This window comes from Eretmochelys imbricata, chromosome 1 (genome assembly GCF_965152235.1).
Source record: "Eretmochelys imbricata isolate rEreImb1 chromosome 1, rEreImb1.hap1, whole genome shotgun sequence".
NCBI lineage: Eukaryota > Metazoa > Chordata > Testudines > Cheloniidae > Eretmochelys > Eretmochelys imbricata.
Genome location: NC_135572.1, coordinates 337,095,835 through 337,123,684, shown reverse-complemented (window position 1 = coordinate 337,123,684; position 27,850 = coordinate 337,095,835). Strand labels below are relative to the sequence as shown.

General features: G+C 39.9%; 1 protein-coding gene across 1 annotated transcript in view; it reads left to right on the top strand.

Moving 5' to 3' along the window:
• MAGI2 (membrane associated guanylate kinase, WW and PDZ domain containing 2) overlaps positions 1-27,850 on the top strand; it is a 1,194,001-nt gene that overhangs the window by 660,646 nt on the left and 505,505 nt on the right. The window contains exon 3 of the mRNA XM_077807869.1: positions 24,202-24,321. Coding sequence (XP_077663995.1) covers positions 24,202-24,321 — 120 coding nt within the window. The remainder of the gene's footprint in view (positions 1-24,201; positions 24,322-27,850) is intronic.

The window sequence follows — 27,850 nt, the reverse complement described above, 5'->3', positions numbered from 1 at the left end:
GTGGTTTCTCAAGAAGTTGCGGGGAAAAAAAAGTCCATAACATAAGTTATTGACAGTTACACCATACAATCGCAGGTTTTGGAACTTCTAAGGGGACACCAAATAAGCTTAGGTTATAGCCATTGTCTTGGCCAACACCATGAGATTGGACCAGGAACATCCAGAGTTGACAGCATGAGTCTCTACAGCTTAAGCTGGGAGGCAAGACCTGTACTTGGGGTGTAATAGATTCACATCTTCTATGGCTTAGACACAGAGGGGGAAATATTATACACACTGACAAGTAGGACAAGTACGAGGATTCTCAGGGTAATTAATAGACATTGGAGGTTCTGACCCAATTTTAGATTGGTCTAGTGTAGATTGCATTGTACTTGGATAGAGACTTTTTGGGACAGGGGCAGTCCTTTTTGTGTGTTTGCATAGAGCCTACCACAATAGAGCCCGGGTCTATGACTGGTTCTCCTAGGCATTGCCAAATACATAATAATAATTAGGATTTTTTGCTGAAAATCTTTTTGTTTTGGTTTCCTATTTGTGGTTTTGGAGGCTCCCTGTGGGTGAATGTAGGTACCATTCCTTTTTAGTTGTAGTGAATTTACTCTGAGCTTTTCACCAGTTATGAGGAATTTCTTTTGAATTCGCTCGACAAATATATCGTTGAGGTGACTGTAACACAAAAGATATTCCTATATCAATACTCCTTGTTAAATCTCTCTATTATTGTGGCTATTAACCTGGTTATTTCTGCCAGATATTTGTGGATTCAGCAGGGATCATCCACATTTGAAGCAGATTGGGCAGTTTCAGTTGCTTTCTTATGTCAAACCTGGCAGCTCATGCTGGGCAAAACTTGCTCCAAAATATAAAAAATACAAGAGGATCAATGAAGGTTTAACAGATCATTTATTTAACAGTGTTCTGGAATGTTTGTGTGTCCCTGAGTGTAGGCTTTCACTTTAATGGATTACACTGTAGCTATAGCAGTAGCAAGCTAAAGAGGATTGCATTGATACTGTGGGCTCAGGTGCTTTATATGTATTGTATAAGTCTTAGAATTAAATTAATATGAGATTATATTGTACAATGTATGGACTCTGTTCTAATTAATTGAAAATCATTTTAAATGAAATGGTTATCTCCTTGTCTTGTTTAAAGCAACAAATTGTCATTGACTTCAATGGAGCAATGCTGATTTACACTAGTTTATAATCTGGCTCCTTTGTATGTCAAGTATTATTGATTCTAGTGGAAGTTTTGTTTCAGCAAGGCTGGTTTTGGGATTTGGCCCTCTTTTAATTATATTTGTTCATAAATCGAGTAAACATTTATTGTTGGGGGTGAGGGCAAGTAGGAACTCTTCAAAATCAGTTATGTGTATTGAAACACCTAATCAAATCACAAAAAAATCCTTTCCAGTGTTACAAAATTAATTACCTGCAAATATTTGCACACGGAAAAAGTAACATTTAAGTATATTATCCTCATTCATCTAGTGGTGAAAAGGTAATTTCTAAACTCTTCAAATACTGCATTAAAAATTAAAACCCTCCAATCAATTAATATTAGCCTAACTTAAACCCATAAACGATATCCTTAAACATCCTATAGTGTCATTCAATTTCAGGGTTCCTTAAGCATTGGATGATCAGACAGACAAAACATTAGGTTCAGAGGATGGAGCTTGAGTGGGTGTAAACCAGCCCACCAATGTCATTCGTAAATATACATGTACACACACACACACACACATACACACACAACTTATCCATGCAGATAATTAGTGCACGACAAGCCAGGGTGTAAACCTACAACACACTAGCTTGCCATGCACTAAGTCACCCTAGGGTGCTTTGACCTCCTGTTGTTGGAAAATAAAGCAAGAGAAGCTGAGGAGGCGTACAAGAGAGGAGATTTTAAAAAAATATTTTCTAGCATCTAAACAATTGATATCACAATTCTTGAACTGCTGTGGCATTGTAAAGGTTCAAGATGGTACAATTTTAACCACAGAGGAAGGATAGAGAAGCCTGTTGGATGGAACATCCACTGTGCTTAGCCACCTGGAACCACTAACACATACTGAGAGATGTGAAGAAATAGCGGACTTAACCTATATCAGTAGAAATAATTGCTTTTGAGAAAGTAACTGAGGCTATAAACCAGCTGAAGAGTGATAAAGCACCAGACTGTAAGACACATGCTGAATTGTAAAAGCTGGAGAGGAAGTGATGGTGAATTACATGTGCAACTTTCACAGAATGGGTTGATAAAGGTGATCTGTCCTAAAGATTGGAGAAGATGTGTCATCTGTAAAATCCCTAAAAATGGGGACCAGCTTATTTGTGATAACTGCAGAGGGGTGTATCTGGAAAAATGTTTGCCTTATCATTTTGAATAGGATGAAAACTGTTGTTGACAAAGCACTCAGGGAAGAACAGGCTGATTTTGATCTGGTAGGTCATGTTCAGACCAAGCTTTCACCTTCAGAAGATTTAGTGAGAAAGGCTTAGGACAGCCATAGAAGAAGGTTTTAAGTTCTTTGATTTTATGAAAACATTCGATAATGTCCACAGAGAAGACATCTGGAAGATCCTGACGTTACCGAATTCCAGGAAAGACTGTTAATTTGATAAAAGCTTTTTAAAATGAGATTGTTCAATGCTGTAATCCTTTCAACAATATTGTGTGCCTCAGAAATCTGGCAGTACACAACAGGAAGCTGAATGCATTCCAACAACCTTGTTTAAGAAGAATCTTGGTGCTACTTCTGTCCATTACTTTCATAATAATGAAATCTATATCACTTTCCTTTTCAGGTAAGCAGGCACTTAAGGCTTCTTTGATAAATTATACTACTCGTACAAGAGCTCAAAGCGGAAAGGTATAATTTTAAAATATATACAGCAACAAAGTCATATATGGTTAAAAATGTTCATACTGAAGTCTTAAGTGCCTGCTTACCTGAAAAGGAAAGTGATATAATTTTCATTAAAGTGAAAGTAATGGACAGAAGTAGCACACATAATTCTACTAAGCTGTGCAAATAGATATTTGTGAATAATTGTTACTTCCTATCTCAATTCTTATGATTTTACATACAGCTATTTGCATTGGCTTTTTAGTCTTCTTGCCCCTAAAAGTTGCTAGTTGATGTTTGTCATTCTTTATAAGCATTTAGACTCAACCCTGCACTCTCTTCACAGGCAGAATGCCTAACAAATTTCTGAACATCTAGATTTATCGGCCTTGACTGTATTAATAGGAATATTGCCTGTTGGATTGGACCCTGAATGGAAATTGTCAACTTGGCAAAATTAATATTTATCAGAAAGCCTCACTTGTTATGCTTGGTTTAGCCAAGAGAATTACGCTGAGAAGCATTTCTCACCACCTAGAATCTGTGAATAGCATTTGAAACAAAAGCCTTGGTTTAAAATTGACATTGTTGAGCCAGTGAACTACATAATTTATCCATAAGTAGGTTATCAAAAAAATGACTTGTGCCGTGTTTAGTTGGGACCACTTTCAGATAAGTGGCTTTCAGAAAAGTGATGTTTGAATAATTGGGGAAGCCTCTTGGCTGGCTCCCCAGTTTCTGTTGGGAGGAAACACCAGGGAGCTGGGATGGGAGAAATTTTAACTAAAGTGCCTCAGCTAGGTTTATCTAGCTAAAGCACCTTAGCTGAGGCCCAGCATTAAAGCGCTTTAGCTATGGTAGATCAATTCTGCTAAACAGCTAAATGCTAAGTGCTCTCCCAGGCTGTTGGCTGCCAGGCTGCTCCCACCGTTCAAATAGGATAGTTGGGGGAACTGGGCAGCAAGTAAGGAGACACTGCTGGGCCATCACCCTCACATGCATGAAGGTTTAACCTGTCTTCTGAGAACTTTGGGTTATCAGGGTTCTGGTAACCATTAAATTAATGTTAAACTGGTTTTAAACCTGTGAAACAGGAAATTGAGCAAGAAAAACAAATATGGAGTCAAAATTATGGTTTATTCAGGTTTGGGGTTTTTTTTAGTACAGACACACATGCACATATGTTGCAAAAACTAGCATTACAAGCATCATATTGTCTGACCTGGGTATAGCCCCACATAGATACCCTGTATGGATTTTTATTACCAGGCACAGAAATATCCTGTTTGAAATGCCAGGAAGCCAGGGTAAGAAGAACTTTCTCTAAAACACACTGAACGCAACTCCTAACCACAGGCCCCACCTATTCCAGAATATCCCTTCCACTATTCTAGCTGCAGAAAATGTGGGGAACTGGGGAAAGACTTCAGTGGGTTTCTTCCTCCACTTGGCTACCTCTTTTTACCTATAGGTGGAAGACGTAAGAGTTGAACTCCTCCCTTTCAGGGCTGTAATTTGAAAAGTTACAGCTGAAGTAATTCATACCCCATTACAGATAAACCAAGCTCCTGTGTGTTTCACATTTTCTCAGAGACATAAAAGACTTTGTGTACCATTTGTTTATCTTAACCTTGTTCCCTTTTGACGTTTGAAATGGCTGCTGTATTGTTGTATATGTATTTGCCCTATGCCTACATGTTTCCTTCTTATCCTTTTAAGAGTTCTGTCCTTCTAATGCAAACAGCACAAAAGCATTTTAACAGTTATAATAGGATTTTCTGATACAGAGAGAATATGAAACACTACTTGGGCGACGCTTGTCATAAATCTAATTTATCCGAGCATAATGGACGTATGCTTAAACAACTTTCCATTGACAATTACAAAGGTGTGATACCAACTGGACCTCTGTCAGCAATCTTGACATCTTTGCATGGTATAGAGATAGTGGTACAAATTGTGACAGTTTTTGAAATGTCCTATGGATCCAGTTCTGTGTACAGAACATGTATATGCATGTTCTGTTCATTATCTGATGCTGTGATGAATCAGCTAAGTAGTAATAGATCAGGAGAGGGCAGCGAGAAGAATCTGCCGCTGCTCTTTTGGTCTTGACTGGAGACTAATTGGACAGCCAGGAGGGTAAGTCTCGTGTTCTATGACAGTTGGAAGGACAGCTGGAGGTCTGGAGGGACAGTGACAAAGCTGTTCCTGGAGACCACTCAGGGTGCCTGAGCTGGAGTTTCTAGAAACACTTCTATGTGGTTGAGTCTATATGAGTTTAAGAATAACAAGGCTCATATACATAGTTTGGGTAAGAACAAGTACATAGTGTAAACAAACAAATTATGTCCTAGTTGACTTCATGAGATTAATTTCTCTTCAACAACAAAAACTGATCTATTGCAAGGCCTGAAAACTGATCACGGCTTGGCCAACGGGCAACAATATATATGGCACAGAGTTACAAAAACTTAGCTTGTGGACATAATCATACCTAATGCTAAGCAAATATTGAATTTAACATTATGGATTAATTAAGAGGTAGGACAAATGTTTCTTGTAGATCATTTGAAGTAAACTGGCATGCTATAAAAGTTGCCATAGACACCGACTGTTTAACTGCAGTGAAATCGTTACATAGTGTGATCAAGGGACCGCTGTGATATTGACAGCATTCAGTGTCAGAAAAATATACTGGCACTAGAATTTGCACTATACTGCTGATTAGTCTGAGCAAAAGATAGCATTAATCTGCATGAATCATGAAGAGAGGTCTTCAGAAGGAAATGTACTAAGATGCCTGGAAAGAAGGAACTAGACCTGACTAAATTCCAATATAAAGATTGTTCTTGTTCATAGGGTGCCAAAGAACACATATATATTGTCCCGTATTTTGGGCAAGCTACAGATACCAGTAAGTTATTCTTTGGATGGTAATGAATACTTGGTTCGAATACCATTTGCAAACTAATCAAGCATCTCAGATTATATTGGGAAGTAGAATCAATGAGCCCTTAAAAAAAAAGAAATGCCTGAGAGTTACAGAACTGTTACAGTAATTCACTGTAGTTACTGTAGTTCACTATATATATTCTTAAATAGTAATTCAATGTAGTTACATGAAGTAATTTAATGTAATTACATGTGTTTAACGTTTTTGTAGCTACTTTTAATTGGCTGGTGTTATTAGCTAGTATTTAACAGACATAATAGCTTGTTCTTGGTATCTGAATGATGCCAAAATAAGTGGAATCAGCCCATTCCTAGTTATTACATAACTGGTCATTGTAAACTTGATTATTATAGCTCATATCTAAGAATGAAGCCACATGTTGTAACTTGTATGAAGTTCAGGAGTCCTGCTTAGCAGCACAGATCACCATGAGCACATCTGGAAGTGCTTTGTTCCCTGTATTATATGAATACAGTAGTGGTTCTCTGTCTTGGCATTAAACACTCTCTGCCAGATTATCCCAAACTGTGCAGCCATGACCTCCCATGACAGCTATATTCTGCTGGAACAATGAAACTATCTATTAGTGGGGGCAACTGATGACTGTGGGAGACAGTACTTTGACAAGTGCTAGACCTAGATGTTTGAACTCATTCCTGTAGGAGATAAAAATGACCTGCATCCATGGGTCTGACTCCATTCAGAATTAAATGCAAATCTCATTTGCTCATCTTGAGATCGCTATATTCTCCTCTGATTTACTTATTTATTAGACATTAAATCTAAGCTTATTTTTTCTATCTGCAGGAGGAGAAAGAACATTTTTCTCTATCATCCATGTTCTTTATCCAGTTACACCATAACCCTAAATCAGCAGCAGCATTCTCATTCTTGTGAATATCCTATAAAATAGTGACTATTGTAGAAATAATTTATGTATCTCACTATTGATATTTTATTAATGTGAGTTAAGCAGAGAATAGTTTTCTCTAGTGACCCAAGGAATCTATATTTCACATGGTGTTATTTTTACAAATGATTTAACATAAAAATCATGATGGTTTTAAAATAATAAATTTCCTCCTCAGATACCTAATGTAGTAAAAGTGCTCCAGCAACCTAATTTTTCATAATAATGTTGGAGGCTACATTTCATGAATCACTATTTGAAAACACAAAAGTAGTATAGAAGACAAAATATTATATTTACTTGGAATTTACTGTGTAAGCACATTAGCCAATCAAGAGTTTATTTTGCATATGAGAAAATAGTGTCTGGAGAAAAGCACCAGAAAATGGGGTACGTGGATATTCAACAACTAGATATATCTAGATATCCCGTAGTCCAAATTATTTTGGAATAGACAAATCCTGCCCTTTGCACTGAAAGACAATGGGCACAAGAGGGTGAAAGGTGCTCTTCTTGTCACATAAGCAGCCGAAGAAAACACCTGCATGTCATACCAGTGTACATGCGGAGTCACAATAGCTATTTGACAGGTTTCAGAGTAACAGCCGTGTTAGTCTGTATTTGCAAAAAGAAAAGGAGTACTTGTGGCACCTTAGAGACTAACTCTAACTCTCATGCTCAAATAAATTGGTTAGTCTCTAAGGTGCCACAAGTACTCCTTTTCTTTTTACAATAGCTATTGTTCTCAAGTTTGCAGCAGTTCTCAGAAGAGTGTGGTCTGCTGGAAGATGGTCATATCTAACCTCCCGGCTGACCAATGTGTGTGCTACCATTGGAAACACTGACCAGCAACTACACAGTATGCATTTTATTCCTACTCAGAAGAGCAGCAAAGTGCTCCTGGCAGTGTGTGGTGGTTGTCCTCCATGAGAAATCTTATCCTGCACGGACAGGCTTCCTTGCTGAGAGACCCCAGCTGCCTGTGGCTCTGTTCATCCTTGCTCTTATGGCATGTTGGTGCCTGCTTAGAATTTGGTCCTCACAGACTTTGGTTGTCCATCTTTTGGTGTGTGTTGTTATGTAAAGTGACTTTATTTCCACTACTGTTCATTTATTTGAATCTTTGTTATTTGTATATGCATCTCCCATTGTGATACTGAGCCTTTTAGGCACCAGCTGAGTTTTATCATAGAATCATAGAATATCAGGGTTGGAAGGGACCTCAGGAGGTCATCTAGTCCAACTCCCTGCTCAAAGCAGGACCTATCCCCAATTAAATCATCCCAGCCAGGGCTTTGTCAAGCCTGACCTTAAAAACTTCTAAGGAAGGAGATTCCACCACCTCGCTGGGTAACGCATTCCAGTGTTTCACCACCCTCCTAGTGAAAAAGTTTTTCCTAATATCCAACCTAAATCTCGCCCACTGCAACTTGAGACCATTACCCCTTGTTCTGTCATCTGCTACCACTGAGAACAGTCTAGAGCCATCCTCTTTGGAACCCCCTTTCAGGTAGTTGAAAGCAACTATCAAATCCCCCCTCATTCTTCTCTTCCGTAGACTAAACATCCCCAGTTCCCTCAGCCTCTCCTCATAACTCATGTGTTCTAGTCCCCTAATCATTTTTGTTGCCCTCTGCTGGACTCTTTCCAATTTTTCCACATCCTTCTTGTAGTTCCATCCAAAACTGGACACAGTACTCCAGATGAGGCCTCACTAGTGTCGAATAGAGGGGAACGATCACGTCCCTCGATCTGCTGGCAATGCCCCTACTTATACATCCCAAAATGCCATTGGCCTTCTTGGCAACAATGGCACACTGTTGACTCATATCCAGCTTCTCGTCCACTGTAACCCCTAGGTCCTTTTCTGCAGAATTGCTGCCAAGCCATTCGGTCCCTAGTCTGTAGCGGTGCATTGGATTCTTCCATCCTAAGTGCAGGACTCTGCACTTGTCCTTGTTGAACCTCATCAGATTTCTTTTGGCCCAATCCTCCAATTTGTCTAGGTCCCTCTGTATCCTATCCCTACCCTCCAGCGTATCTACCTCTCCTCCCAGTTTTGTGTCATCTGCAAACTTGCTGAGAGTGCAATCCACACCATCCTCCAGATCATTTATGAAGATATTGAACAAAACCGGCCCCAGGACCGACCCTTGGGGCACTCCACTTGATACCGGCTGCCAACTAGACATGGAGCCATTGATTACTACTCGTTGAGCCTGACAATCTAGCCAGCTTTCTATCCACCTTATAGTGCATTCATCCAGCCCATACTTCTTTAACTTGCTGGCAAGAATACTGTGGGAGACAGCGTCAAAAGCTTTGCTAAAGTCAAGGAACAACACGTCCACTGCTTTCCCTTCATCCACAGAACCAGTTATCTCATCATAGAAGGCAATTAGATTAGTCAGGCATGACTTGCCCTTGGTGAATCCATGCTGACTGTTCCTGATCACTTTCCTCTCCTCTAAGTGCTTCAGAATTGATTCCTTGAGGACCTGCTCCATGATTTTTCCAGGGACTGAGGTGAGGCTGACTGGCCTGTAGTTCCCAGGATCCTCCTTCTTCCCTTTTTTAAAGATGGGCACTACATTAGCCTTTTTCCAGTCGTCCGGGACTTCCCCCGATCACCATGAGTTTTCAAAGATAATGGCCAATGGCTCTGCAATCACATCCGCCAACTCCTTTAGCACTCTTGGATGCAACGCATCTGGCCCCATGGACTTGTGCACATCCAGCTTTTCTAAATGTTCCGAACCACAGTTCTTTCTCCACAGAGGGCTGGTCACCTCCTCCCTATGCTGTGCTGCCCAGTGCAGTAGTCTGGGAGCTGACCTTGTTCGTGAAGACAGAGGCAAAAAAAGCATTGAGTACATTAGCTTTTTCCACATCCTCTGTCACTAGATTGCCTCCCTCATTCAGTAAGGGGCCCACACTTTCCTTGACTTTCTTCTTGTTGCTAACATACCTGAAGAAACCCTTCTTGTTACTCTTAACATCTCTTGCTAGCTGCAATTCCAGTTGTGATTTGGCCTTCCTGATTTCACTCCTGCATGCCCGAGCAATATTTTTATACTCATCCCTTAAATGCTTAAATTTAAACCACCAAACCAAGACCCTGATCCTACAATCTGATCTACAATCTAATATGAGGACAAAAAATAAAGGCCAACAAACTTGCAGTTCTTTTCTGTGTCCTGAAGCCAGATAGTGTAATTTTTCCAAGAACTTTTAGTTTCAGTGGATGGATGTGCAACGGATCAGATCACACTCCAATCTCTTATCAGATGTTTATATTTTATTTAGCCTCAAACTAATATCTAAGGCTATGTCTACACTAGCACTTATTGTGATATAACTTATATTGCTATGGGGTGTGAAAAAGCCACCTCCATGAGCGACATAAGTTACACTGACCCTAGGTGCCGGTGTGGACAGGAGAAGCTCTCCCACCAACATAGTTACTGCCGTTCGCGGGGCTGGAGTAGTTAAGTAGATGGGTGAGCTTTCTCCTGTCGGCTTAGAGCGACGCAGCTTCATCGCTGCAACTCCGCCGCTGTAAACTCTCTAGCGTAGCCGTAGCCTAAGAAAACTATGAAGAGAGGGTTTGAGACTTTGTGTCAGAAAGATTCCCCCACAATAAGTATTGCTTTTTATTCTTTAATCTTGTTATTGAGATTCCTGCTCCTACAGAATTTATCTTAGTCTAGTAGCATCCTTTTAAGATTTCCCAAATTGTTTTCCCCCAAAGTATTTTAACATACACTTCCAATAAAATTCAAACAAATTTAGCCTTGGCTTCCACTTGTCCCTTCAAGGTATGGACAAGCCCAATGAAGCCTCAACTACTGTCTTTATTTCAGTACAGTTGAAATCCTGATAATAATCACAACAACCTTGCCCTAAAAGAGTATATTAAATAGAACGTGTATGATCAGTTGAGCATACAGTTACACATGCTCTCTAAGCAATGTATAAACTACTAACAACCTTATGCAATGCTTATGCAATACCATATAATAATCCTTATGTAGAATAGCTGCTACCATAATGTATATCAGATGTTCTTCTCTTCAGCTCTTGCTTTTAAAAATGTTTAATTACAAAAGTTAAAGAAATTAAAAATATCAGAGTGTAGAATAATATGTGTATAGTGTTTCAACAATGTAAAGCTTTATGGACCAGATTCTGATGCGCTTACTGAAACTGAACAGTACTGTACTCCACAAATAGACTCATCTTAGAAGAGTCAGGGAACCAGTGTTCAGCCCCATGTAAATGGTGTTATTTATTTTCATTGCCACTGTAGAGAATTTCCAATGTACTGCCATTGACCTGTGTCAGATTTGGATCTGTTCAGAAATTCTTTGTAGCAATGTCTGCAAGCCATCTGAGAAGATGGTACGCAACTGGTTGATCAAAATATTGATCATATTTATTGCCGCATAAAACAGTGGAGTTGTACCCTGTTATGCTGTGATTATATCTCCATCTTTTAAAAATTGCAGGTAGGTGAACACACACACACACATATAGCAGAATACTATAATATCACTTGTATTTTGTAAACTGTCATATATTTCACTTACCAATACTGAAGCAGGTGAAGTATATTTACACCTTGCAATACAGTGTCTTTGTCTACTCATTTCAGGGGAAATCAGCCCATCACTGCATTAGCACTGGGACAGATGAACTGGTGGTGGGAATAGAGGAAGTCCTAGCATGTATAGGGCACAGCATTGTCCCAGACTCTGGGGAAAAAAGACAAAATGCAAGGGATGTGATTTAATTAGGCTGCAATTTTATCAATTTATTTGTGAAATATCCCACAATTACGCATACAGTACAGATTCCCTTTTTAATTGTTTCCACCTGGTAAAGGGTTGCCATCAGTCCTCCACACCTGGTCCCAAAACCATTTCTGGGACTTCACAACCCTCCCCTCATATAGGGATTAAGGGGCTGTGTAACAGGGATGCCTGCCTCTCTAACGGCCTGGAGGCCTGGGGCCAGTCTGCACCGTTTGTTTAGCCCTGCCCTGCTACACCTGTGCTGGGTGTTGGGCTTCTGAGGAGAAAAGCCCAGCAGCTGAAGTCTGACATAGGAGGAGAGTGAACAGACTGCTCCTCCCTGGGGGCAAAAAGCCTGGTTGGGGTCCAGATTGTCTGAGGACTATGGCCAGCCAGAGCCTTTTGTAAGAGAATAGGCCTGGACCAGACTGTTAAGTGGACCAGGGCCCAGGTGCCTGTTGGTGGCTATTAAGGCAGGCTGTTGTGGCTGTGGCCTCCCTGTAAAGAAGGGGACTGAAGATTCCTTTCTTTCTGTCTTTTGTTGGACTTTAAGGAACTCAGTTATTCCAGGGGAGTTGAATAGCTTGGCCAAGTCACATCTATGACAGGAGTAGGCTGAAGAATATTGTGGGGAAAATGAGGCAGAGCTGTTGCGGTGCTGGGTCTCACCATGAGGAGGCACTCTGGGATCGAAAGTCTGTACAGGCTGGTGGAAGGGGATTATATCCTCACTGTACCACACATTAGGAGCCCCAGACCAGTTCCTCAGCTTCTTTAGGAGATGCTTTCTCCCAAGTCTGGGCTCAGGCTAGAGGGCTATACAGAGTCCAATGGCATACCTGAGCCCCAACAGCCTGCCCACCTACTCAGATAATGCAGACCCCCAAGTGAGGGGTGGACCCTTAGAGGAGCCTCTACCCCTTTTTCCTGCTGGTCCAGGCAAAGACCTGCCCCAGCCTTTGAGACTGCAGAGGGTACGTTTGCCACTGTGTTGTCTAATTCTGCTTAGTAGTTATAGAGATGCCAGCAGCTGCTTGAGCCCTGTCTAAACTACTGCTGCCATAGTTACCTCCCCTGGAGGTAAAGCAATAGAGTCCCCCCCCCCCCCCCCAAAAAAAAAAGTCTAGTGTAGATAGGGCCAATGTGACCATCTTTATTCTGCCACAAATCCTAAGAGATGATGTCCCTATTAAGCTCTCCTAACAGGAGAAAGCATTGTACATATAATGAGTCACATTTCTCTTAATGTAAGTAGTAACATCCAACCACATCTGTATTAGGGTGACCACCTGCCCTAAATTTGGCGGGACAGTTCCAAAATGCAGAGTTCGAGTCCTGGTCCTGGGCTGAAGGACTGTCCCGGATTCCCTGCAGCGGTGCTTCGCACCTGCCTGAGACTCAAGGGAGGTGCCAGCCTGTTCCCAATGGGGGAAGGCGGGGGGATGAGGTGGGCCTTAGCCTCCCCTCTCCACAAGGCGCTGCCCCCTGCTCCTTCTGTGTCCCCCCCCCCCCCCGGGGTGGCAGTGACATGGGCCAGGGGCTGCTCTTCCACACCTCAGTCCTCTGCCCAGTGTAGGTGGAGAGTTCAGGGCTCCACAGCGTGGCCCAGGCTCCTTGGGCAGCTCCTACTACACAGGGCTCCAGTTTCCAGCCTGGACAAGGAACAGGGCCTCAGGAGGAAGAGCAGAAGCAGGGGGGTGGGGCCTCGGGTGGGGAAGGGAGCAGAGACGGGGCCACGGAGTGGGGCAGGGCTCCTGCATGTGTCCCGCTTTTGCCTTTTGAAAAGGTGGTCCCCGTAATCTGTATATAACTCATTAGTTGCAGACTTTCCCAAATCTCCAATAATACATGAATGAAACACACACATACACACACACACAAATATCCACACATAGTAGCTTCCTAATTTATGGCATGATCCTAAAAATAATTGCTCTTGTGTGTGTTTAAACTCACACATAGACCTGTTGGCTTCAGTGGGGTGGCTAGTCTATGCTAGAAAGGCTTTTGCCAATACAGATGTAGTGGTATAGCCATACTGGCAGAGCCCCCTAGTTAAGATGCAGCTTATACCATCACAAGGAGATCTTTTGCCAGTATAATTAAACCTGAATTACATAAGCTATACAAGCAAAAGGATTCTTGCCAGTGTAGCTGTATCTACATGATGGGGGAGCGTTGCTAGCGTAGCTGTGTCAGTCAGGGACATGCCAGCAAAATTATGTTATGTTGACCTGACCTGGGACTAAATATCCATGTGGGAGTAAAGGGTTGGGTGGTCAATGCGATTGAGCATCCAGGCTTCTAAAAGAAATTGGGATTTACCACAGTATCTCTCCCTCTCTATGTCTCTATCTCAAAGAATGGAAATCCGTGGAAATGATGCACTAAATACCTTTGAAACAGAAGAAATCTTGAAAGTATAAGTCTGTGAATAGATTTTCCAAATGCCAATCACATATATCCAGCTTCTCTTCAGAAGTGACATCACTGCTTACTCACCAGCCTGCCTTTATGAGTCCAATTGTGGTATTTTAGTTTTAACATAAGCCTGAAAAGGGAACTGGCAATGGGAAATTTTATGGAAGTGTGGTCTAGGGCACTGATGAAGTTCATGAAAGAAATTCCAGCATCTTCCATTGTTTCCAGTAAGCTTTTAATTCACACTTTAAAGAAACATTTCAGACAACAATTTGGAGTTCAGAAAGATTTGCAAGTAATTTATTTTCTTTTCATCTGTTTCACTTCATGAACACTGAAAGGTACATTTTCTCTGGCAGATAACAGACAGGTAATCTACTAACTAGATCCTTAGATGCCGAATGCCCATAAATTTCCAGTCTGAGTTCTCCCAAGAATTACGTACAATACATTTTAGCTGCTGTGGATTCCTATAAAATCTGTGTGTACAAGTGATTTCCATATTACTATTATTATTATTTTACAACCATGGCTGCAATCTTCTATGCTTGATTTGACACAAGGTATTCACACTTCTCCGTTATTAGCTTTTATCTGTGAATGTCATTCTTACATCTTAAAAGGTACTCCTGGTAAAGATAATGCAAAAAGACATTTCATTTTCTCAGAATCTGTACAGATGATGAACTCTTCTATAGATTGATTTATTATTGGGTCAAAGTCATCTTTAAAAGTAGAAACTCTGAAGATGGAATGAGGAGTTTACCAACAGCAAGAAACTGACCTACTTTATACCATGATTACTATACAATGAGTTGTGTTGATTTGTGGAGAAATTTTTGTAGAATTCATAGATTCCAAGGCCAGAAGGGACCATTGTGATCATCCGTTCTGACCTCCTGTATAGCACAGGCCATAGAACTTCCCCCAATAATTCCTGGATCAGATCTCTCAGAAAAACACCCAATCTTGATTTAAAAATGGCCAGTGCTGGACAATACACCACAACCCCAGGTAAATTGTTCCAATGCTTAATTATTTTCACCATTAAAAATGTGCACCTTATTTCCCGTCTGAATTTTATCTAGCTTCAACTTTCAGCCATTGGATTGGGATTTACCTGTCGCTGCTAGATTGAAGAACCCATTATTAAATATTTGTTCCCCATGCGGGTACTTAACGACTACAATCAAGTCACCCCTTAACCTTCTCTTTGTTAAGCTAAATAGATTGAGTCTGACACGGTAAGGCATGTTTTCTAATCATTTAATCATTCTTGTGACTCTGCTCTGAACCCTCTCCTGTTTATCAGCATCCTTCTTGAATTGTCGACACCAGAAATGGACACTGTGTTCCAGCAGCAATTGTACCAGTGCCAAATGCAGAGGTAGAATAACCTCTCTGCCCCTACTTGACATTCCCCTGTTTATGCACCCAAGGATCACATTAGTCCTTTTGGCCCAGCATCACAGTCAGCAGATTATCCACCACTACCCCCACATCTTTTTCTGTCAGTGCCTGCCCCCAAAGGGCATCGTCGTCATCATACAGCGGGTCAGATCCTCAGTGGATGTAAATCAGAGTAGCTCTAGATCTGGCCCAGTATATTTACATTTTAGACAAAGGCAGAAACTAGCACCTTGCACAGTTCTGCCTCTGCCTACATCCTGAGCCCATTTCCCATTGTGTTCCTTCTGTTACACCAGTAGTGCCGGTTTCAATGTCACTCTTTAGACCTATGTACTTCCGCAACGAGTCTGTAATTTAAACAAACAAACAAACAAACCAGTGACTAAGCAACCAACACACTGTCATTCCCACCTCCACATTTTACAGTGCTGCTCAGCTCCAGTGTATCTGTTTTTCATAATATGAGCTTTTAGGAGTAGAGGCCATCTCTATTTAATATTTGTGTGCATTGTGCTGTGCCAACCCCAATGTGCAAAAACAAATGAGAAAAATAAAATCCAGATTTTGCTGAAATAGGATTCCTAGTGGACGTACGTTGAATAAAAAAAAAAGTTCTGTAAAAAGTACTATAAATTTGAGGTTTACTAATCCAAATTATTTGGCACAAGTTTAACTAACATTTATGCAGAAAACTTGCCTTGAGTTTTGAAGAACTGAAGATGTTTCCTTGTTGTAACACAATGTATGCACACACTTGTATATGTCCTAAGCAGCCCAGGATGAATGGATGTATTGATCTAAAAATACAATTATAAAAATAGATTACTCCAGTAATCCCTCCTTTGCCCAATAATGGCAGAGTGTAATAACACAGCAGCTGACAACATATTTAAGATGTTTTTAATCCTCTACCAAAGTTCTTCCAATCCTTCATAGCTAAGGAAAACAAATGGGCCTTGTGGAGTGCACTGAAGGTTAAAAGACTAGGACTGTTTAAGGCAAGGTTTTTAAGACTAGATGTAGTCGGACACTCTCACAAAGGCCAGTGTTCCTTTTACCTTGCCCCAACCCCAACACCTCATTTCAGGTGGCAGAAACTGAGTAATTTATTACTCCTTACTGACCTTAGAGATACTGATTCTTTATATTAAAGGACACCAATTCTTCATTTTCTTCTAATGGGTAAGACTAGAATTTTCCCTTTAGCAGGGTATTTACATTCTAGCAATGTTAATATAGTCTATACACACAAGATTCTTCCTAGTATTAATTATTGCCAAACCTGTTTTTCTAATGGGATATCAGCCATGTATGAATAAAATGCTGGTAGTATTTACAAAACAAAGTATTTTCAACTTATGAAATGGTACATTCTAATAAGAGATAGGTCTTTGTTCTTTGATTAGATATTAGACACAATTAAAAAACAGAAGAAGTATTTTACAAAAATCTCTTAATATGTTGCCATTTTTAAAAAATTGAAATTACAAAAAATTGCGCAGCTCTATTAGGTATAATTATCAGTGAAGGAGTTTGAAGGAGAAGAGAAAACAAAGTAACTCCTGTTGTAGAAGTACTGTCTGCTTTTCAGTCCCTTCAGCGACGTGTTCTTGCTGTGGCCTTGACTCCAGGAAGTCTTTAAGATTATTTTCCATGTGAAATATAGAATACGTTGTCATCGGCATGATGAGATATTATAGAATGTGGATGTACCAAAATTGTGAAATTTTTTCAACTGTTTTGGGTGATATTACATTTTAGTATTTCCAAAAAAATTATAACACATGCTTTAAGACTTTTGTCCTAAAGTGCTTCACAAACAATTGTACCACTTGTTCTTTATGAGCTTAATGCAGTGCTCACTGAAGTAAATGGACAGGCACCTATTGGCTTCAGCAGACATTGGATGGGGCCCTAATAGCTCACCTATGACTCCAGCTGTTATCAATGAAAGTATATGGTACATAGGGAATGAAGGATGTGATTAACAGGAATCACATCACCCACCAGCTCTGGGATGGAATGTGGCAGCATCATTTTAAAACAGTTTAGGCCAGGAAATGCTCAATACCTGTCCTAGGAAAAGAAACACTATTGCATATAATTTCTGTTTTTTTCTGACCACGGAACACATAAGTTAAATCTAATGGTATAGCTCAGCAATCGCTAAGCGCCTGGTTTTGTTTCATTCCATAGCTTTTAGACTGTGCTTATTAGTGGGGTTTAGAATGATTAAACTAAGCTATGCTCCAGGAATATTGGTGTCAGACCACTGCTCATTAATGGAGTTTGAAATGATTAACCCTGAAAAATACTTCAGGGATTTTGGTGTCAGCTCACTGCTACCCACATTATTTATTTAAAAAATATGCCAGAGAAATTTTTGGTAGTGGAAACAAATGAACAAGTGACTCCGAAAAATGGAAAAAAATCTTTTGCCTATTGTGACCCTTGGCAAAAGGGGGTTTAATGACATTGTGTTTTATGCTGTTACTGTGAGAAATATCATAAACACATGGGGCTTCTTGCCTTGTAGTAGACCTACATTCACTTTAATTGAAAATGATGTTCAACGTTCCCTTCAGTTGGGAATTCAGCAGAACAAAATGAATGTGGTGTTTTTCTGCTTTATGTATTTAGTAATTTGATGAGATTGGTATAATTTCCTATACAGTTCTGTTCCTTACAGTAATATTGTCCATGAATAATTTGCCAAACAAACAAAACAGCTAATTAAATATTGTTGAAATTTTCTAAGGCAAAATGTATACAAGGTTATATCAAGGGCTTAACTGAAGTTTATTAAAGATTAGCAGTCTGTTTCTGTGGGAGGGATCCCTCCAGCTATCTTAGTGTATGACAGCCTGGCATACAGCTTTCAATAGCAAGCTGTTGTACAATGCAGAATTACAGAACAAATTCTCTCTCGGTGCCTGGCTAACCAAAGAGTATTATATACTTGGAAGCTTTTTGTTTTAATAGTTTAATTAGTCTTCTTGTTATATTTTGAACAAATAAAAATGTATTTTAAGGTCCTAGTTTCTATAAAATACTGTTAATAGAAAAATGAATCTAATATTTCATTGAGCACCCAGTGCTGTGACTTACCACACATTTAGACTGGCCTGCTCCTCTGTGTTTGTGAAGCTCCTAGCACAACTGTAATACAACAAATAAATAATAATAATAATAATAATGGAGATTTGGCACGGGGAAGGTGAATGCCTTTTTGGCCACATATTGCACTGAACAGTATTCACATAATAAACATCTAGAATACACTTAGAAAGCTAGAGCATTGGTAAGGCAGCTGCATACAAAAACCGGCATAAAGTTTGTGGGTAGATAGTGGAGCATGCAGGGACTCCAGGATTTACCTCCATTCTTATGCATCGCATATAGAGTAAAGATGTGATGCTATCCCTGTAATGCTGCCAAAGACGGTAAGACGTGGGTTATTTACCATGCAAGGATGAAGTGTTCTTGAAAAATATGTCTACTGTATTGAGCATAGAACAACTTGTAGTATTTATTCTTCTTCTGCAACAGTGGTTCCGCTTTTTCAAACTAACATTAATTTTACTGACTTGACATTTATATAAATCTACAGTCTGACTCTTTTCATATAGTGTATAAGTGAGCAGTGGCACCAGTAACAGAGGATGTTATGATGGCAGCTTTTCAGGCATTGGGAATGGTGATGTCAAGCACAGACTATGTTAAGACAGCTGTTCTAGAATATTAAAATGTTGGTGTGAAGAAAATTGCTCATATAACCACATCTGAGATCAGCATGTGGGCACATAAATGGCCTAAGGGAGCACATGTAGGATGTTGGTGTTCTGCTAAGACCCCTTCATTTGCAAATCGGACTATATCTCTTTAGCTTTTCTAATGTAAGTAGTGTTCAGTTGGTTTGACTCCTTAGTCTATTATGCTTTATCCTTTCAGCCATCTGGACAGGTATAAGAGAGAACTACAGCCATTGGTGGCAGACATAAGACTGGTATTTCATGGAATTAATGTTATTTATTGGTTTGCAGGTGCATGTATAAGTTATCTTTAAAATACTGTACTGCCATTATATTAGCTTATTTCCTTTTGCATTTATTTTAAGTTTTCTTCAGCATCTACTGTCCTGGTGTCTGGGTGCCCTACAAACAATTTAAAAAACAATAGACAAAATTGCAAAGGCCACTCATGTAAATGGCTCACTGCAGTCTCACTGCCTAGCTGCCTCGCCAGAGACCTGAATATTGGCATAACGTCAGTATGCTGAGTGTGTGAGTCTTACGCTGCTCCCTAAGAGTCAAACTTACCCTGGTAGTGCCAGCAGAAGAAGCAAATTCCAAAAGGCAAATGCTTTCTTCTGAAAACACTCTGCTACCAGCCTTAGAAATTTCTAACTGACATCAAAGCTGCCTCATCTGATCTTACAGTAACCCTTATGACAAAACAGAAGAGGACATCTCGAAGGCAGTGGGACTCCAGATGCTTTGAGGCTTTAAAAATTTCTTGAATTTCATTTTGGAGTAAATAGGTAACCAGTGCAGAGCATGGAGCATTGGCAATTGTACATAGATAACTGTCAATCCCACTAGATGTCTGTCTATCCTACTATAATGCACATCTAAAAACAAGTAATGAATTATTGTAATATAGTCTGGTACCTTCTTTTTGTTTCACACATCCAGGGTTGTTATGTCATAAGCAATATTAAAACTAGGAAAATGGTGACTGTATAAACAATAATTGAGGTCTCCTTACTTTGTACCTCTTGATTCTGATTTTAGAACTCTACATGTAGGGTAACATCACCTGTTAAGTGGGATTAGGCTTTTCTATACCTCACTTACTCAACTAATCTTTCTGGTTTCCTTAGTAGAGCACAGAACATGGGATCTCATTCAGATAAGCTAATTGGCCATATACAAATCATTTTGCTTTTATGTAGAGTTCTGTCAAAGTGTAAAATAGTTTTTAAAAACTGGAGTAAAAGTAGAAGGGCAAAAACAAACTACATCTGAACTGAGTTTTTCCAGATAACTAAATTACCAAACCATACATTTCAGAATTGTGTAACCAGCCCAGCACTGGGGATGGGAACAAGGGATTAGAGAGTAAATTGAGCTCTTCCAAAGGCTGGTCTTGACTGAAAGATTTAAGGCCAAATTTTGTCCTTGGATGCATGTACACAGTTCTGACCTGGCTGGATTTTCCTCTCTCACCAGTGGAAATCAGAAGTCACTACACTGAAGTCAATATAATTACACCTGTGTGAAACTGATGGTGACAGGATAATTGGTCCCCAAAACTTCAGTAGTAGCTGCAGGCATCTGAGGCTAGAATGGAGGTCTTAAAAGCCCTGTCTTGAGAGATGCTCAGTACACTCACCTCAGTGAACTCAGCAAGAGTAGAAGGCATTCAGTACTCACAGGACTGAGCTTTTAGTTTCTAAGAAAGCTGTATCCTCCACTCCTATCTGATTTATCAGAAACAAAGGGCTTGAGGGTGGGGGCGTGAATTATGTGTCCCCAGATTGCAGTTGTCATAACTATCCCTCATACATGTTCCTCTTGGTGTCCTTGACACCCCGGGGCCTTTTGTTATGGAACTGGAACTGGATTACATTTTTTCTCAAACTACCTTCCTAACAACATGGCAGCTAGCCTTCTTCTGGTTGATTTAGTTGGGGATTGGTCCTGCTTTGAGCAAGGGGTTGGACTAGATGACCTCCTGAGGTCCCTTCAAACCCTGGTATTCTATGATTCTTGTGATTTTCTTTCTACATTAGTAATAAGCTAAACATTACAAGCAGTAGCAAGTATGTCCTCTTAAGGTTTGCTTCTCCATAAGGAGGTTATCCTGTTTTTGCAAAGAGATGAGCAAGATGTTCATGTGCACACAGTGCTTTCTGTAGCTAGTAATAAAGTAAACCCCCTTGTTGTTATATTAATGAAGCAGTAGAATAAAAGACTACAATAAATAATATTTTAATCCAGGAATGCTTGTGGGTTTGTTTATAGGGTTTACTTATACTCTTATACTGGTGCAGTTAAAGAGGAAATCCATTGAGATCAGTGGTGTTACACCAGTGTAAAAATGGTATGGGAAAACTGGGCCAATGCTGTGGCATGCAGGCTTAAGGGACTGTAACTTGGCAATTTGCAAATTGGGATTTCCAATGCAAGGTAACATAGTTTGAAATGTGCAATCACAAAACATTTTACAAACTGAGACACAGATTATATACTATACATTGAAATAACTTATCTGACATGAACTGCAGCTACTTCCAAAATAAAACATTGCAGCACTTTAACAATTTAGGACACACAAACTTGAGGGGGAAGTTAAGTAAGCAGAATGTAATACCCTAGTTGGAATTTGGCCTGGACATTGTGTTCATTCCTTCACTTTGGGGAAAAGTGCCATAAGTTTTTAATGACTACATTTTTGTGGTTTTATGTCTTATCTAAAAGACAGCACCTTCACCATGAAGTGTTTCTTAACACAATGCTGGGGAATTAGTTCAGTAGTGACTCAGAGGGAAAGTGGTGAATATTGAAGAGTTGGCAGTCTATAGTCTATAGCAGTCTATACTACAGTGGATCCTAAGTGGTTAACACATCTATTATCATAACCCCAAATCTCTGGAGATAGTGCAACATAAGATAATGCTGACATTCTCAACACTGTGCTATGCTGCTTTCCCCACAAGAGGAAATTTAGAGGCAACTATCACTAGGAAGCTGATGGAGCATAATTCCTAAGGGCTGCATGAAAAAGGTTAAGCACTCCCTGTTGGTTATCTGAATTATAGTGTTATGTCTCTTTGTTGTCTGATTATATAATAGGCATATCAGGTACGCGGAGATCTCACACATGTGTAGACGGAGTTGTGGGGAGTAGGTAAGAGCCTATATGTTCAGAATGGAGATTGCACAAATTGGTCTGTATCTGGAGCATGTGTTCTGACTGATCTTGAGAAGTTGGATTAGGTAGAGTTGGTGTATTTAGCCAATAGTTGACTCAGATGAGAACAGTGTCTTATGTGGACCATTTATGAAGGATAATGGGTCTGATGTTATGGTCTTTGGTCCATATGATGAGGGAGGTGAAGGGTTTGGTCTCTAGCATCCAATTTAGGTGTTTGATTCACAGTTTATAAGTCACTACATAGATTTTTCGTGAGATAATAGAGATTTGTGGTCTAACAGTGAAACTTAAATAGGGAAAGGTGATCAGAGATGGTAATCAGGATAGAGACAAGAGGGAAACTTAAGTCTGTTGTTGGAACTCAGAGGAGTAATTCCAGAAATTCTGATAAATTTTCTTGACTCAGATGTTTCGGGTTTTTTTTTTTTGTGTGTGTGAATGTAACACCAAATTGCCTAGCTTTAGATATTTTTTCTGTGTGTAAAAAATAGCATTTTTTTAGGTTTTAGGTTTTTTAAAATAGATAATCTCTTTATAATCTTAACTACATCTTTTCTAGTATTTTTGGCTGATAATTGTCTTCTTATGTTTTGTATTATGTGCTTCCCAATGCTATGACTAAGTACAGCCCAACTTCAACGCACCAAAAATTCCTTATTCAAAACAGGGTCATGACTCCTTGTTATTATCCTGATATTAAGTCTCTGAGCATCCCTAGTCTAACCTGGATGTCTCCAGAGCTTGAGCAGACTCAGAATGATATTAGGCACAGGTGTCCATGAGCATTGCGAGATTGGGCCCTCAGTGTTTTGTACAGTTAATAGAAAGTGCTACATTTTCTCTCCTGACAAACCTGACTCCTGAGTGCTTATTAAACTTTCCTCTTAGGAGCTCAGGAGCTGCAGAGACTGAAATTCTTCCCTTGCAGTGTTCCAATGGTTTTCATTACTTATCACAAAGTCAGGAGACCGTGCAGAGCTCCCAGGGATCAGTTTTTCCACAGCGAATAACTTCAGAATTGTCCATCCAACATACTTATGTATGCCATGTGTGCCAGTTTTTAGAATTGGGATTCCCCTTTACCTCACTCCACCCCCCAAAAGTTGAAGTCTTGTTTAGAAAAAAAAGATAGCAGTTGTTTTAAAAGTTTCAGATCTCTGAACACCTTGTGTGGTCCACTTCAAACAACTCAAAAATTATCATCTAACAAGAGATCACACGAACAAAATGTTAAACCAAAAAGAGGTTGTTTCTGTGAAAGTTGAGGTTGCAGGGGGCTCAAAATCAGACTTATAAAGGAAAAGTGTCTTAAGTTGTTAGTTGTGGAGTCTCCTCCATGGCTCCTCCGTTAAAATGTATGTTTAATATTTATCCATAAAGTTGATCACACAGATTATAATCCTGACATGAAATGTTCTAAGAAAAAATTGCAGTGAGCAGAGGCAGACTTTGATACATTAAAATAACTGTTTGAGTTTTACTAAAACCACAGAAAATGTGGTAGTTATAAATAAAAAAAGACTAATTTTACATATAAATTCCTGATCCCAGTGGTGACCTCAATAAGCACAGCAGAATTATTCTTTTTTATTAGCTAGAGGTATGTAAACTGGAACCTAAGAAAATCTGGCCCAGAATCCCAAATGGCTCTCGTACACCTCCACCAGCGTCCATATTTACATTGAAAATCCAGATAGTTAGAGTTATACAGTTTTGCAGATAACATGGGAAAGAATGATGCACTATATAGTACAAACATTTAATTTACCACCCTATAATTTTCTCAAACCATACACTAGGACTAGCACAGTGCACTTATTAATGAAGGTTTTGTACTACTTTTCAGATATCAAATATAAGTTAATATATGCTTGATAAAGATCAATTTGATGGCTTTCTCTCTTCTTATTAGGCACCACAAGGCCACATAAGGAGGGGGAGGTCCCGGGTGTGGACTATATATTCATCACTGTTGAAGATTTTATGGAACTGGAGAAAAGTGGTGCTCTCTTAGAAAGTGGAACATATGAAGGTAAGTACATTTTTATTGATAAATCTGTTTTATGTTTTCTTTATGTTTTTTTTCCGATTTAACAGAATCGCATTAGGACATCCCATTTCAAATGTGTCATTGCTACATTTATCTGAAACTTACGATGAGCCAGATGGCAATAGTGAAAATATTTTCATATGAAAAAGCTAAAATGCAGATGGGTTCATTGTAATTTTAATACATCACTCTAGCTAAGAGAGACACCGAGAGCAAAACTAACACTAAGTATTCATATAAATTGTCATGCAGCCCAACAGGATAATACTCTGAGGTTGTATAAAAGAAACATTAGTTCCTTACGCCAAGTACCTGAGGCAATGTAGATGAAGTTCAAACAAATAATTGCCTATTTAGCACATTTACAGGACAAAGCAAAGTCTTCAATGAGAAAACAGTTGTAGGGCTGGACACTTCCCCCCTACTTATACAATATTGATGGTCCTATAAATATCAGTGTTCATTGGACTCTGAGACAGCACTTTGAAAGTAAGGCAGGAAGGCTTTGTAATATCATGTCTCTTGGGCTTTGTAAAGTTACTTAAAAGAATTAATTAATTTGTGTATCTGTCAAATACATAGGGATTCTCAGTGATTGCTGTGTTAGAAAATGTCTGTTTAAGGGGAGAAGAGCTAGCAACTTAATGCAGAGCAATGTTCCCCGCGGGGCATGGTTGATTCATCTGATTTCAAATGTGTTCCAAAACATAACCATCCTGAAAGCTAAACTCTTGTGAATCAGTTAGTTGCCGGAACAGTAATGAAACCAAAATCTGCACTAAAAAGTAATAAATGTTTCTTTTAAACAGAAGTATTTAAAAATAAAAGTGAAAGGATCAATATTTTTATTTCAACTATCTTCAATAGTGAATGTAACATTAAAAACAAACCATATTTCTGATTGAAAATATAGCCCACTCCTGCAGGGAGCTCTGTGTGGGCAGATCCAGTTGCAGAATATGGCCCCATATTTGTATCATGTGATAAGAATATCAATTATTACTTTTATCCTGACTTTGTCCCAATCAGGAAAAACATCTCAAGATAATAAAGAGCTGTTCACACCAAAGAAAATCATTAGCTCTATTCTAAAGAGCACGAAGGAAAGTAATACTTTCTCACCTAATTAGCACAAAGTACCCATTGAAAAGTAAATAAATTTTCATAAAGGTCTAGATCAATACACAAATTATAGCAAAGAAGAGTTCCCATTAAAGGAAGTCAAATAATTGGAAAAAATGCATCTCTTTCCCTCTCCTCTCTTTTTCACTGCGTCACATTAAGGGAGAAACCTGCATAAACAATACACAAAGGTAAGGCAATACCGCAGTGTTACATTCATCAGACCTTCATTGAATGTTGAGCCATCTCTGCTGGTCTCTTTATGTTAATTTAGGTTTTGAAGCTTGCATTAAAGCTACATAAATTTAGCATAGATCCGTCATTGCTTGACAATGTAATTTCATTAGTTTGTAGCAACATTGTAGAAGTTGACCAGCAAGTTCAAATTAAATCATAAGATTTTTGCTTTCTTTGAGGGATAAAGAGATGTGTCTTTTAATACCAACTGTCAGAAGCTGAGTGGACACCAAAATGAAATGTTCTGAATTTATTGGTTGCGAAGCACTACATGAATGCACCAGTCTGCTGAGAATCTAGCTGGATAAGAGCCCATAGCAAGGCAGCACAATGTCCGATACATCACTCCCTGATTAGTTTTGGCAATCTTGGCATTTGCCAAAGACAAACCAAAGTAAACCAATGAGACTTATCTCTGTACAAATCCTGTCGCTGTTGCACAGGCCTCTCATTAAGACATGTGTCATGGAAACTTAGCAGATAATGTGCTGGAAAGTACACCTGGCTTACAGATGGACATTGTTGCATTCTCCTTTGAGTGCTTGTCTGTATGCACATTCCACTTATGCTGTGCATGCACCTTGTGCCCCCCGAGATTGGAGTCTTTTTGGTCAGCAGTACTCATAAGGCATCATGCATTTTTCACTCCTCATGCTCCATAGCAAGGGCACATAAGGCCAAAGTATGCCAGCCCCCATTCAGTACCTTTCACAGGTTAGAGACGGAGCTCCAACTAGTCAAGAGACTGCCAACCTTTCTACTGTAGTTGATAGCTTAATTGTTTTACAGTTTAGTTTATAGTTCATAGTTAGTTATTAATTATTTTTGTTTGTTTGTCTGTTGCTTTACTACTTAGAGTTCTGTTCACCACTGGTATGGTGTTGTCCAGTTCTCCTGGATTCAGACATTGCCCCTCTGACATGGGAGCCGACTGCATGGGGGCTCCGGGGCTGGCGCACCCACTGAAAAAAAATAGTGTGTGCTCAGCACCCACCGGCAACCCCACTGATCAGCTCCTCCCACTCCCTCCCAGCGCTACCTGCCTGCTGGTGATCAGCTGTTCAGTGTCATGCAGGAGGCGTTGGGGGGAGGGGGAGGAGTGGGGGTAGGAAGAGGCAGAGCGAGGGTGGAGCATGCTTAGGGGAGGGGGCAGAATGCGCAGGAAGAGGCGGGGCAGGGTGGGGCGAAGTAGGGGTCAAGCATCCCTGGAGAAATTAGAAAGTCGGCACTTCTGGTCATGCAAGGGAGATAGCCAAGCTTCAGGTGGACACTTATAGTGCTAGGAGAATTGCATATTCCCCCAGTAAATGTACAATTTGTGGGTACATCTATGCAGTGAGCAGCAGTAAGTCTCAGAGGCTGGGTCATCAGACTTGGGCTCATGGAGCTCACGCTGCAGTGCTAAAAATATCTGTGTAGACTAGGGGCTTAGGCTCTGAAGCTCCCCTCAAAGGTTTCAGAGACCAGTCTCCAGCCTGAGCTGCAAAGTCTATTGGAAGTGGATGATTTATTTTTAGCATGGTAACACCCTGTCCTCTTCGTCCCCTGACCCATGGCCCCAAAATTTATTATAAAGGTTTCCAAGATCCATTAAAAATAATAGCCAAGGCCCTCCACATGCCTATTGAGGAGGTAAAGGTATAGACACACCGGTTAGTGGACATACTTTCGGCTTCCTCATCAGGAAAGATAACCCTCTGTATCAATGGAAATAATAGTACTATAATGGACGGCTAGTGTGTGTATATGTATCACTGCCTTATATTGTATAGAATTTGAACTATTCAACTGTGTGTCATAGGCCCCATATTACTGTAAAACTGAAGGAGAGCTTCCAGTTCAGGGGGCAGGCTCCTATGCTTTTTGAGCAAAATCTGAGTTCTAGCTGCACTTTCTGAGTGAAGTTCCAGGCCAAGATATGTTGAAAAATGGCAGCCATGGATTCATAGATGATCACAGACTTCATATCAATACATTACAAAGCAATGTCTTAAGCATTGCAGATTGGTAAACAAGATGGAAAGGGTGGGTTCAGTACACCTTCATCTCTGACCTGTCAGGACCAGTTCAGAGACTTAATTTGGGGATAACTGACTTGATAGATCTTTCTGCCTCCATATGTCAACGCAACTTTGTAGTCCGTATACTAAGT